Below are 12,611 nucleotides of genomic sequence, written 5' to 3' on the forward strand. Positions count from 1 at the left end.
ATCAGGTGGATTGACCTGGCAACTTGATTATTCATGCTAAAAACCTGGATATAATTTATTGATATTTTTTATTAAATTAATATTATTTTGATTTTTTTAAAAAATTGACTCGAACGATATGACTTAGTCAAAATTTAGAATCCAGGCCTTAGACCTAGCCGGGTCTAAAAATTATGGCTAGGAGTGAGTAAAACATTTAAATAATCAATTAAATCAAGAAAATTAAAAAAATTAAAAATACAGAACTATAAAAAAACAAATTAAACTAATTAGAATATTTTTAAAAAATCATGTTTGGTTAGATTTGGTTTCAATTTCATAAGTCTAAAATCAAAAAAATAAGAAAAAACTAAACTAAACTGAAACCAAGTCTACTAAAATGTAAAAAAAAAACCCAAAAGATAATATAGTTTTTGGTTTTTAAAATAAAATGACTCAATCGAAATCGAACTAAACCAAATTAGAACCGGTTTGTTGAGTTTTGGTTTTTAATATAAAATAACTGAACCAAAACGGTTGATTTGAGTCAGTTTTGGTTCGATTTCAGTTTTATTTTTTGTATTTTATAAAATTTTAATATGGTTATTTTTCAAAGAAAAAATCAAACCGAATAAAAAATAATTATCTCTAATGAAAGCATCACGGAATTTAATTGTTGAGAAAAGTGTTTATCATTGGCTTTATTTTTGTAATTGCGTGTTTGCTTATAGATGAACAAGTATTTTTGAAAAGAAGTAGTTTTTATTTTAATTTTTTTAGATTGCTTTAATGTATTAATAATAAAAATATAAAAAAATATTATTTTAATATATTTTTAAATAAAAAATATATTAAAAAATAACCGTTATCATAGCATCAAAGAAGTCCATAAAGATAAATAGAAGTCAAGGAAAGGTTTTTGTTAGTAATGAAAAATTTAAGAAACTTGATGAAGGATTAAAATTTTAATTTTATGAAAGATATTTCCAAAACCAATAAATTTGATGTAAAAGATATGCTTTTAAAATCAGAAAAAATAATTGTAATTGATATATGAATAGATAAAAAAATAAATTTTATAATTGATTAAAAAAAATTATATAAAACATGAGTGAAGAAATTGGTGATTGTTTACGTAACTTGTGATTAATTAGCTATTGTAGTCATTGGTGATTGTTTAGTAACTTGTGATTAATTAGCTATTGTAGTCGATATTAGTTTTAAACTATTTTTTTTTTAATTTTGTTGTCACATGATTTATTGAACCTCTTTTTTTCAAAATTTATTTCTTATTTTACTTTAGGCTTGATATTTTTTTAAAAAAAAGAGTTTTTTGCATTCTTCCAAAATATATTTTTTATTCTTCAACTTGTATTTAAAGATTTGTAGTTTTAAGGGCATTGTAGCTACAAAGATATGTTAGGTAGGAGGCTACTAAAATTTAAGCTAATTGGTTATAATGTTTTAGTAAGGTGAAACTTTACACCCAGACCTTATTTTTGGAGGGTAAAAATTACACTACAAGCATTTAGATTAAAGTTTAACCTCCGAGAATTATACCCTACAACAAACACAAAAGCAAAAACACACCCTAAAAAACCCATATTTTGACTTCTCAACTTTTCATTTTTTATTTTTTATTTTTTTTTCTTTTAAAAAAAACGAGACTAGGATTTGATACATAACTAAATTCTTTTATTTTCTCTCTCTTGGGAATGCTCTAACAATTAAAATCTAGAATTCCCATTAATACTTGTAAGAGTGGGGCAAGGATTTAAAATTTTGGAAAAGGATTATTCTCAATTTTACAATCCAAGGCCTTATATTGATACTACTATGGCTTACTTGAACTCTGCAATCTCAAACACTCTTGCGGTTCCATCACTTGAACCCGAGACAAGATAATCTTGATTGGCCGATATAGACAGGGATTGAATGGCATCAGCGTGGCCACTAAATATTCTTATGCAATCACCAGAGAGACTATCCCACAGTCTTACTTTCCCATCCACACAACCTGTAACCACGTATCTTGATGCACCGAGCCATGCCAGACATGTAACTCCATCCTGTCCAGAAGTTCAATTTGTGAGATATGGAATCTTGATGCCATTGTAACAAGCCAAAACATCATTAGACGATAACTAAACTTTTGATCAATTACAACTGCTGCATACGGGAAGTGCTGGCTTTTGTTAATTCATCGTCTTATTCTCTCAACTTTATGTTTCTAGGGCTAATTGCAACTTTGATCATTATGAGCTGAGAAATTATGACTTATTCGGAGGGCTTCTAAAACTGGCAATCAATTGAGATATGCCGGATGATACTAAAATGAAACAAAAACAAAACTCAAACGGACCTTGTGTTCACATGAGGCACGGGGCAAAGAATGCTGCAGGTCCCAGATGATAAGCTTCTGATCCAAGCCTCCCGTAGCAGCCCAGGGGAAGCTGCCATGCACATGGTATACAATACAAAAGTGTTAAACTAGGTTACACAAGATTTCACAGAATTTGACTTTCTTTTTTATCCCCCCCGCCTGCTTTCTTTTATGATGGGAGAACTTTAAGATTATCAGAAGTTGACTCTTAAATATGCAAAACACAACTTATAAACAATGGCCAGTCCAAATCCGGAAACTTCAAGAAAAAGCAGGAGCGTCTCAATTTGAAGATAATCTTCCTGATAAAAACAGAGACTATTACTTGTATAAGTTTGTCACCAAGGCAAATATTATTCTCTTGTTGAAAGCCTGGCAACATACAATCAACTTTTTTTCAAATGCACCAAAGCCTAGCTAATCTCTGAGTATGTACTTCCTAGTTTCACTAAATAATTGTTTTTGTTATCATTAAAGTATGTACGATTTCTCCTAGTTCCTACCACATAATTTCCTGTTGTCACACCCACAAAGAAAGAGAGAGTGAGACAGACGGAGACACTAAGAACTTGTTCGGTATTGCAGCCACAATGCCATTTCCGAAAAAATTGTAATATTTTTTTCTAGCTTCAAATTAATTTTTTTTTTGTATTTTTTTATCGTTTTGATGTGCTGATATCAAAAGTAAGTTTTAAAAAATAAAAAAAAATAATATTTTGATACATTTTTAAGCAAAAAGTATTTTGAAAAGTAACATTTACCATACTTCTAAACAGGCATTGAGAAAGATTGTTTCTACCTTGGTGCAAGCCCGACACATTCAACGGAATCCGAGTGAGAAACTAGAGAACTAACCACCTGTTACACGGAAAAAGTCTATTAAAGAGGCTACCAGTATGAACAAATCACATAAGCAAACATGTGGAAAGCAATTGCATTGGCAGGTATATCTAAACATTACAAGAAAACATAAAAAAAAATGCAACAGAAAATGTCCCAGATTATGACAGCATAAAAAGAGGATAGAAATTGAAAATCCATCCAAATGCTGATAGAAACACCACAACCCACAATTCAATAGTGCCATAGCAGAATGAAGATTTAAACCAAGATTTTAGCTGTATTCAACCCCACACCTTAGCATTATTCAGACCTTTCCAACAAATCTAAAGAAGAATAGAACTTGAGCACATAGTAACCACACAACTTGCTTAATTGCTTCAAACTTGAAAGAATCTCAATAAAAAGACCCAAGGCAAGATCTTCTAAGAACAGATGAATTTCTGGGAACTTGCACTAGCATTCAGCTTCCAGACATTAACCTCTCCAGTGCAAAAGACAACTTTTAAGGATGTCGGCCCTTTCATCAAAGATTGGATAACTACTGCTTCTTCATTCATTCGATAACTTAATTTTAATCCAACATGCTGAATTTCATATGACAGAATAAAGAATCCTTAAATGCTAAAACATAAAACCCACCATGCTAAAGCTTGCTGGTGTTTTGGTAGTTGCTGAAGTGGAGTTTGAATATTAAATCCATCTTTAAGTTTTATTGGAGATTATGTTTTCTATCATTCCTCCCACTATAACGCAGAAGGCTTTCCAGATACCTCAATAAAGACCCAGAAAAAAGGCTTAAAAGGAGCATGCCAATGCACAACATGTAAAAGAACCAAAAGCACTGACGGCACAGATACAACAGTTAAATAGGACACAACCAAGTTATCTAGCTAAAATTGAGATAACTAAAATAAACCACAACATTATGGAGTGCAAGAAGAAAACAAACCCTGCCAGTAGTAATGTTCACAATGTGGACAGAGTTGTCCTTAGAACCAGTAATAGCAAGATTAGAATCTGAGCTCAATGCCAAGCACGTCAGTCCATCAGTGTGATATGGATGACCTGAAGAGCAGAGTTGTCAGCAATGCCAAACAACCAAACCAAGCTCCTTTAATTTTTATGTAGTTATTTTTAAGGTAAGGTTGAATTTGAACATCTCCTTTATTGATCCCTTCAAAACCAACTATATTTATGTAATGACCAGATAAATAACCTTTTCAAAACATGAAATAGAGCAGGATTTAGCTTTAGATAATGACAAAATGAATTTTAAATGAATACCTTTCACAACATGTATGTTTTCACCACTTTTAGGATTCCATATCCTCAGGGATGCATCATCAGAACCCGTACAGATTGTTTTACCTGAAGCAGGCAGATAGGGAGAAAAAGGATGAAAGAAATATGAAAGAAACAGATCCAATGCGAGCTAAATCTAAAGGTCTTCAGAGAAAAAAAAACAAGATAAGGAGTAGTTTAATACCATCAGGAGTAAAATCACCACAGGTAACACTTGCTTCATGTCCTGTAAATGAATTAAGATAGGCAACTTTGTCAGCATTCCACATCCAAACAGTTTTATCCTCGGAACCAGCCAACACCAGATGCCCTTTTGGATGCCATCTGACCCACTGAGAAACCACAAAGTTGATACCCAGACTCAGACATGAAACAGAATAAATCAGTGCAAGTAAATTCAGTAAGCACATTCACCTCAATGCCCTCATCAGGACCTTCAAGTGCACATTTAAGGTTTCCCGACGAAGCATCCCAAATTTGAACAATCCCATCAAACCCTCCAGATGCAAGCAACTGTCCATCACTACTAAATGTTAAACTAGACACAGATTCCTTATGACCTGTCAAAAAAATTCTAAAACGTTAACTTAGGACACGATATCAAAATCGTCCTCATATAGAAACCACAGAAAACCTCGCTTCATTGACAGGCACTATAGCACGTATCAAGACCAACAAAAAGTACAAAAATCTTAAAGCCCTTTTTTTTAAATGAATTAGAGATCATCATTAATTAAAAAAAGGAGGTTACTCAAGCATGCTACAAAGAGCAAACAATAAGAAGAAATCAACTAATAACAAAAAAAAAAAATCCACGAATGGAGCAGTTACTAAATAGAAAAGATTCCAACGGCTACAAAGATCAAACCTTTGAGCTCAGAAGCCCAATCTCCAAGACCAATCTTCCAAAGAAACCCTCTGTCATCTCCTCCACCAGTCGCCACTAGCAAAGGGTCTGCTGGACTGCAGGCAACTGTATAGAGTTCACCTACATTTAAAAAAAGAAAAAGAAAAAAAAAGAGAAACAACAATACTTCATTACTTACCTTAATCCAACAAATTAAAACCAAATAAATACATTTTTAGCTATTCTTTCATAATCGTTTAGTTGATTACAAAAAGGAATTAATTACTTTTTTCGTTTTTAGTTTCATTTAATTCGTATACTTCTCTAAATCCAAATAATAGAATTGGGATTCTTTTTTATTTTGAAAATTAATTAATTTCATTATAAAAAGAGATGGAGACTTCAAAGGGAAAAAAAAAAACCCACTGGTATGACCGGTAAATATGTGCAGAGAATCATCCGTGTCGTCGTCATCCGCGTCAGGAAGGTCTACAAGTTCGTGAATTATTTATCAATCCAATATAAAACAACAATAACTTGATTAATAAAATAATGATAATTTAATAAATACCTTCTTCATCGACGGTGACTTCATGGATGATATCGGAATCATCAAGGAAAACTTCGCCTTGATCGTCTTCGTCGTCGTCGTGAAATGATCGATTTGCCCCGTTCATTTTTCGCCTTTTTTAATTATTTATTTCAATTTCCGTCGTCGTCGTGAAATGATCGATGCCTTGGCGTTTGCTAGGGAGGAGAAGTATGGCGATGCCTTGGCGTTTGCTAGGGAGGAGAAGAATGAGAGGTTTTAGCTAGGGTTTTGCTCTTGTATATGTAACTGCAGGTGCTCATTGAAATGGCGCGTGCAACTACAGCAATCATGTGTTTCTGTTTTTTTTCCCTTGATTTTCACACGTGTGTGGTTAGCTCTTTAATCTTTGGAGTGATGTCTAATTTTCGCCTTGTTTTTTATTTAATCTTGAAAAAGAAGAAATATTCCATGGCTTTTTTGGAATATAAATGCCAAAATTATAGATTTTCTCTCATATTTAGAGCTTGAAAATCCCAAACAAATATGTATTATGAATATAAACAAAAATTCAAATCCAAAATTTGTAGAAAAATAGCCATTTTAATCAAATTAAAGAGATAAATCTAAAAATTTAATACAAGTTAGTTCAAAACATCTACGAATTTAGATGATAAAAAATTATTATTGATTTTTTATTAAAATAATATATTTAAATTTAATTAATCTCATTAAAATTTCTCATATAGACATCTCTTTATATATATATATATATTCCATAATCCACAAGTGACACGTTATTATTATTATTAAAGTCACGCCACAAAAAATAAATAGGTCACTCAATCTCTATTAGCCCATCAGCGTGATCCACACGTCAAACTCCATTATCCTCTGTGTACGCAGATAAGTGGCTTATTCTCTACCGAAGAAGATAACCCCCGCTGCTTCGACCACCCTCCATTCCTCTCTCAAACCCCGCCATTCTCTCCAAAAAAACACTTCACCAATCAAAACAATCTCCGCCCTTCTCCTCTATCTCTCCGCTACTGTTAACATGGCATCAGCACTCCAAAATGCCACCGTTTCACTCCAATCCAAAATCCCACCATCAGCCAGGCTGCCAACAAACTTCACCTCCCCGAAACCTCTCAGCCTCTCCTTCTCCGCCACTTTGCCTTCCCTCAACCTCTCCACCACAACCACCCTCCGCCTCCGTGGCGGCTCGGCCTTGGGGACCAAAATGTCAGCAACAGCAGCAGGAAGTTACGCTGCAGCGCTAGCTGACGTGGCAAAATCCAACAACACATTAGATGCTACCTCGTCTGACATGGGCAAAGTAGAGAAACTCTTTTCAGACACAGCAGTCTATGGCTTCTTTGCTAACCCGACAGTAGACACAGAAAAGAAACGACAAATGGTTGATGAGTTTGCCAAGTCCTCATCTCTCCAACCCCATACAGTAAACTTCATTAATATACTTATAGATGCAAAGAGGATTGATTTGGTTAAAGATATAGTGAAAGAATTTGAGATGGTTTACAATAGGTTGACGGATACAGAGCTTGCTGTGGTGAGTTCAGTGGTGCCTTTGGAGTCGCAACATTTGGCACAGATAGCAAAACAAGTGCAGAAACTGACAGGAGCTAAGAATGTAAGGGTTAAGCCAGTGATTGACCCCAGTTTGGTTGCTGGGTTTACTGTAAGGTATGGAAATTCAGGGTCCAAGTTGATTGATATGAGTGTGAAGAAACAGTTGGAGGAGATTGCTGCTCAGCTTGATTTAAGTGATATTGAACTTGCTGCTTAATTTTTGGACTCTTTTTTTGGTTTTGATTCTTTTGTGGTAAATTATGTGGGGAGGGGGTTGGATTTAATTGTTGTGGCATGGATTTTGGAATAGAGTTGCTATGTGGACTTGTATTTCAATGTCTCTCTGTCTTTTTATGTTTTTTTTTTTTTTAATAATTGGAGGGTATTTTTTGATGTTTTGAGCAGAGGATTTGAGTCGTATTTATGAAAATAGACGGTCAATTTAGTGATTTATCTATGTTGAGTTTATTTTTAATATGATTTTTTTAACTAAAAACGATATTTTTTTAGTTTTTTTAATTAAAAACTTAAACAATAAAAAAATGGATTAATCTACTTATTTGTGAATTAATTATGGTTGGATCTTATAACTATAATTTAAATTTGAATACCTAGCTTTAAATGCATATTGTTAGAAAAAATAAATTAAAATAATATTTTTTTATGTTTAAATTTGTTTTTAATATTAGTATATTAAAAATATCAAAAAACACAATAAATAAGAAAATAATAATTCAATTGCAATGCCAAAAAACCCTGAATCTTTAATGTTTTATAGTATGTGTTCGGCATTGTAGAAGTTTTTGAGGTTATTTGTTTCAAAAAATAATTTTTTAAAAAAAACTATAAACTATAAATTGTTCTTATTCAAAATTTCAAAAGAGAATTTGTGATTGTATGCTATAAAAAAAAACTATAAATTCCTTCATTATCAGAATACCATCATTGTTGGAGGGGTTGGAAGCGGTCCGAGGAGGGTTTTTACAGGAGGCGTCGTGTGTCGACGAACAAGTAACGGTATCGTTTTGGTAGTCTTTTCTTTCTTCTTCTCTCTCTCTAGTCTCCCTTCTCTTCTCTTTGGTTTCTCACACTGGTTCTAAAATAGCAAGGTGGCTGTCATTTTGTTTTTAAAATTTCTCATCAACCAAACACTTTAAAACAAAAATAGACCTTAAAAAATCTCAAGACTTTCACTCGCTTTTTTCCCTCTCTTTGACAGCTCCCAGACCCAGAATGCATTAGCAAGAAATATCCACAAGAAAATCCTGTCTCCCTCACTCCACTTTTGACTTGAAAATAGTGGCCCAAAACCTAAAATTTAAACCCTTTAAAATGCAAAGAAAACATATAGGCCAGATGAGTTCTGTGCCGTGAAGGTGAGAATAAAAGCGAAAACTATAGTTTTTAAACCCCAACTCATCTAAGCTTCAGATTTTGAGTTTTGATCAAATCATTCCTAATTAATTTTTATTTAAAAAAAATAAAAAAAAACATCAATTTTATTAAAAATAAAAGTTAATAAATTACAATCAAGTTTTATCGGGTCAATTTATTAAATCTGTCATGTCACACTAGATCATAGCTTTTCTTATATTTTTTTTAACTCAATTTGGTTTCAACCCAAGATTCTATATCAATTAAAATAGAACTATTGTTTAGTTATTAATGTGACTTTTGTCCTATAATCCCATAACTTTTATCTTCCGGATGAATATCATCATTAATAATAATAATAATTTTTTTTATTAATATAATTATTATTTTCTTGTAACTTTATAATATTATTATCACTATAATTATTATTATTATTATTATTATCTCATTTTTATATTAACTATCGCTATCATTATCATCTTATTATTAAAGTAACTATCATTTTATTATTATTAAAATTAGTACAACAACCATCTATAACTACCATATAAAGAAATATTAAGAAATAAGTTAAAAAATGTGAAAAATTTATTACTCATTTATATCCAATGCACTATGAATTATGGATTAAAATAATAATTTATAGTGCATAACTTTTTATTTTTACTCTTTTTTATTTTTTTATACTTTTTATCTAAAATTATCTTTGTCAATTTTATTTTTTAATATTGAGGTGGTTAAAAATTTTGCTTTGTAATTTTTTTTAAATACTGTAAATTGCTACAATATTTTTCTACATGGTTTTTCTATTTTATTTTTTATTTTTTAAAATTATATTTATCAATTTTATTTTTTTAATATTTAGTTGATTCAGAATTAGTTTTGTAATTTTTTAAAAAAATATTATTGATTGTTATAGTGTTTCTCCACATGTTTTCTTTTTATGATTTTCTCTAAAATTATTTTTTATTTTATTTTTTAATATTGAGTTGATTAAGAATTACATTTACAATATGTGATGGAAGTATTGTGGATTGCTATAATTTTTTTTCCACGTAGTTTTTTTTATGTTTTCTCTAAAATTGTCTTTTTAAATTTTTTTAAATATTATGTTGTTTAAGAATTATAATTACAAATAAATATAAGTAATACTATATCATATGGAAAAAAACAGTAACTTTCTTGCAAAAAACTATGGATTGATACAGTTTTTTCTTACATGTTTTTTTTCCAGTTTCTTTTTATGTTTTTTTTAATATCTTTTTCTAAAATCATCTTTGTTGGTGTTATTTTTTTAATATTGAACTGATTATAATTTAACTTTTTAATAAAATTTAATCATGTGAGGAAAGTATTGTAGTTTTCCTCACAAAACAATGTGGACTACTACAGTGTCTTTCAATATAGTTTTTTTATAATTTTTTTTTAAATTATCTTTTTTAATTATATTTTTTAATATTAAGCTAATTGAAAATTACAATTATAAATCATTACAAATAAGGTTAAATCATATGGAGAAGCACTTTAGCTTTCATCACAAAACACTATGAATTGCTATAGTGTTTTTAATATGGTTTTTTTGTCCTTTTTTTATGTTTTTTAATTTTATTTTTTAAAAAATTATCTTTGTCAATTTGTTTTTTAATATTGAGCTGATTGAGAATTTAGCTTTATAATTTTTTAAAAAAACATTGTGAATTGTTGTAGTGTTTTCCCACATAATTTTTTTCTAAAATTATCTTTATAGAATTTTTTTAGAATATTGAGTTGATTAAAAATTATAATTACAATAAAACTAAATCATATGGAAAAAGTATTGTTATTTTTCTTGCAAAACACTATAAATTGCTACCGTATTTCTCTAAATGATTTTTTTATAATTTTTTCTAAAATTATCTTTGTCGATTATATTGGAAAAAATGCTATAGTTTTCCTCATAATTTGTTTTCCTTCCAAAATTATCTTTATCAATTTTTTCTAATATTAAGTTGTTAGAGAATTTAGCTTTATAATTTTTTTGCTTTTTATTAACAGAAAAGCTAAATTACATAGTGAAAGCACTATATATTTCCTTACAAAATACTGTAAATTGTTACAAATCATTTTGTTTAGTCTCTAGATTTTTTATTAGCAACATAATTTTTTTTTTTTTTATAAAATATTGGCTTTATGATAATTTAAGTTTCTATTACTTATTTAGCGCTAATTTATAATTATAATACTATTAAATATATTTATTTTATAAACTCGTAACAGAGTACAGGCTTGCTATCTTGTTATTACTAAAAGGTTTCTGTTTGATTTGAATAAAAAAAAATATTTCAAACTCAATCATTTATTTTAATTATAAATCAAATTGAACGAAAGAAGAACTCAGATTGGTTTTATATTTGCTAAAATGAGAAAGTTCACTTTGAATTAAGTAGCTTTTAGTTGGGCTATTTTGATAGATTTTGATTTAATAGGTATTTAGTTTATAATAAGTTTTTTTTTTAATTTAGTTTGGTTTAGATTAGGTTGGTCTTTTTAGTTTCTAAAATCTAAAACCAAATTCAACCAAATTTTCTTTAAAAATTTATAATTGAAATTACCCAATAAATTCAGATAATAATTTGGTTCAATTGTTTCAAGTTGGTTTTTATCCATATTTCTGAATAATTGGTTAATTTGCTCGCCCATAACACCAAAGTCCTTGAATGACGTCCATCCTTTTGAAGTCATTCAACGAAACTACGAAAGGATTGGTGTTCTTATTAATAAATTGGATGTCAATCCTTGGATTTGGGTTTGTAGGTGCTTTCCTTCTTCTTCAATGGTTCAGTTTTGGAATGTCCAATCTCTCCACCATGTGGGTGAAACGTCTAATGTCCGGCAGGGAGGACTGACAAGTAGTCTATGTTGTCAGTGATTTATCGCGCTAACTTATTCCTATTTTAAGGTTTATTAACTCAGTAATTTATATTTTAAAGTGTTTTTATTTTAAAATATATTAAAATAATATATTTTTATATTTTTAAATATTTATTTTTGATATTAATGTAATAAAATAATTTCAAAACAAAAGGAAATTATTTAAAAAAAACATGGTTGAATATAATCCCAAAAACACTCTTTTATATTAATTAAAAGGGAGTTGCGGGAATTTTGAGGTTAAGTTTTACTGATTAAAATAACATGTAATCCTGGCATGTACTCCACTACACTTGAATATAACTAGGGTTATTTTCCCTTTGTAATTATATATAGACACATTTATTGTAAGAAATAATTCCAGTTTGCATGGCTCATGCACGTGATGGTAGTGAAATCTTAGGACTTTACAAAACGTCAAGTAAAAGGTAATATAATTTCAATTTTGAAAAGCAATTAATTTACCAATAAGTTCTATGATAATCTTTTACAACCAATAAATATTTCAGATATATATTATTATTATAATTGTAAATCTTCATTATATTAGAAATAAATTACCATACAAAAAGAAGAAAATACGATCCTTATTACTTGTAATTTTAATTTTAAAAATAAAAATTTACACTGTCATTAGCATAATGAGGTGCTCAAAACCATTTATAATTAAAAACTATAGCCATTTAAAAAAATAAAATTATATGACAATAAATATTTTTTTTTTTAAATGTTTTCTCTTACATTTCTCAAGAATCTTGAAATCAAACCCCTTACTTTTAAATGAGTTCGTTAGAATTGATTTCAGAGTTTAATGTCATTCTAAATAAATATCATAATCTGTAAAATTAAAA

The 12,611-nt window shown here is 29.5% G+C and overlaps 2 protein-coding genes across 2 annotated transcripts; one reads left to right on the top strand and one right to left on the bottom strand.

The window, feature by feature from the left end:
• Positions 1 to 1,587: 1,587 nt before the first annotated feature.
• Positions 1,588 to 6,109, bottom strand: LOC105135152 (angio-associated migratory cell protein-like). Its single transcript, XM_011039892.1, has 10 exons — positions 5,926 to 6,109; positions 5,781 to 5,843; positions 5,376 to 5,495; positions 4,922 to 5,067; positions 4,692 to 4,839; positions 4,490 to 4,573; positions 4,155 to 4,270; positions 3,162 to 3,220; positions 2,342 to 2,432; positions 1,588 to 2,048 (listed from the first exon to the last, which is right to left on the bottom strand). Exons 1-10 carry the CDS (start codon positions 6,029 to 6,031, stop codon positions 1,821 to 1,823), a joined length of 1,161 nt encoding a protein of 386 aa, XP_011038194.1. The 5' UTR covers positions 6,032 to 6,109; the 3' UTR covers positions 1,588 to 1,820.
• A 638-nt stretch (positions 6,110 to 6,747) lies between these two features.
• LOC105135153 (ATP synthase delta chain, chloroplastic-like) lies at positions 6,748 to 7,926 on the top strand. Its single transcript, XM_011039893.1, has one exon. It carries the CDS (start codon positions 6,941 to 6,943, stop codon positions 7,691 to 7,693), a length of 753 nt encoding a protein of 250 aa, XP_011038195.1. The 5' UTR covers positions 6,748 to 6,940; the 3' UTR covers positions 7,694 to 7,926.
• The last annotated feature ends 4,685 nt before the right edge of the window (positions 7,927 to 12,611 follow it).

Source organism: Populus euphratica, unplaced genomic scaffold, assembly GCF_000495115.2.
Source record: "Populus euphratica unplaced genomic scaffold, PopEup_1.0 scaffold55.1, whole genome shotgun sequence".
Classification (NCBI taxonomy): domain Eukaryota; kingdom Viridiplantae; phylum Streptophyta; class Magnoliopsida; order Malpighiales; family Salicaceae; genus Populus; species Populus euphratica.

Excerpts from the sequence above, each read along its gene's own strand:
- LOC105135152 (XM_011039892.1), bottom strand. The coding sequence starts at position 6,031 with ATGAACGGGGCAAATCGATCATTTCACGACGACGACGAAGACGATCAA. Across the intron at positions 5,496-5,780 it reads CATATTTACCGGTCATACCA|GTGAACTCTATACAGTTGCC; the intron begins GTGGGTTTTTTT and ends TTTTAAATGTAG. Across the intron at positions 4,840-4,921 it reads GTCCTGATGAGGGCATTGAG|TGGGTCAGATGGCATCCAAA; the intron begins GTGAATGTGCTT and ends GTGGTTTCTCAG.
- LOC105135153 (XM_011039893.1), top strand. The coding sequence starts at position 6,941 with ATGGCATCAGCACTCCAAAATGCCACCGTTTCACTCCAATCCAAAATC.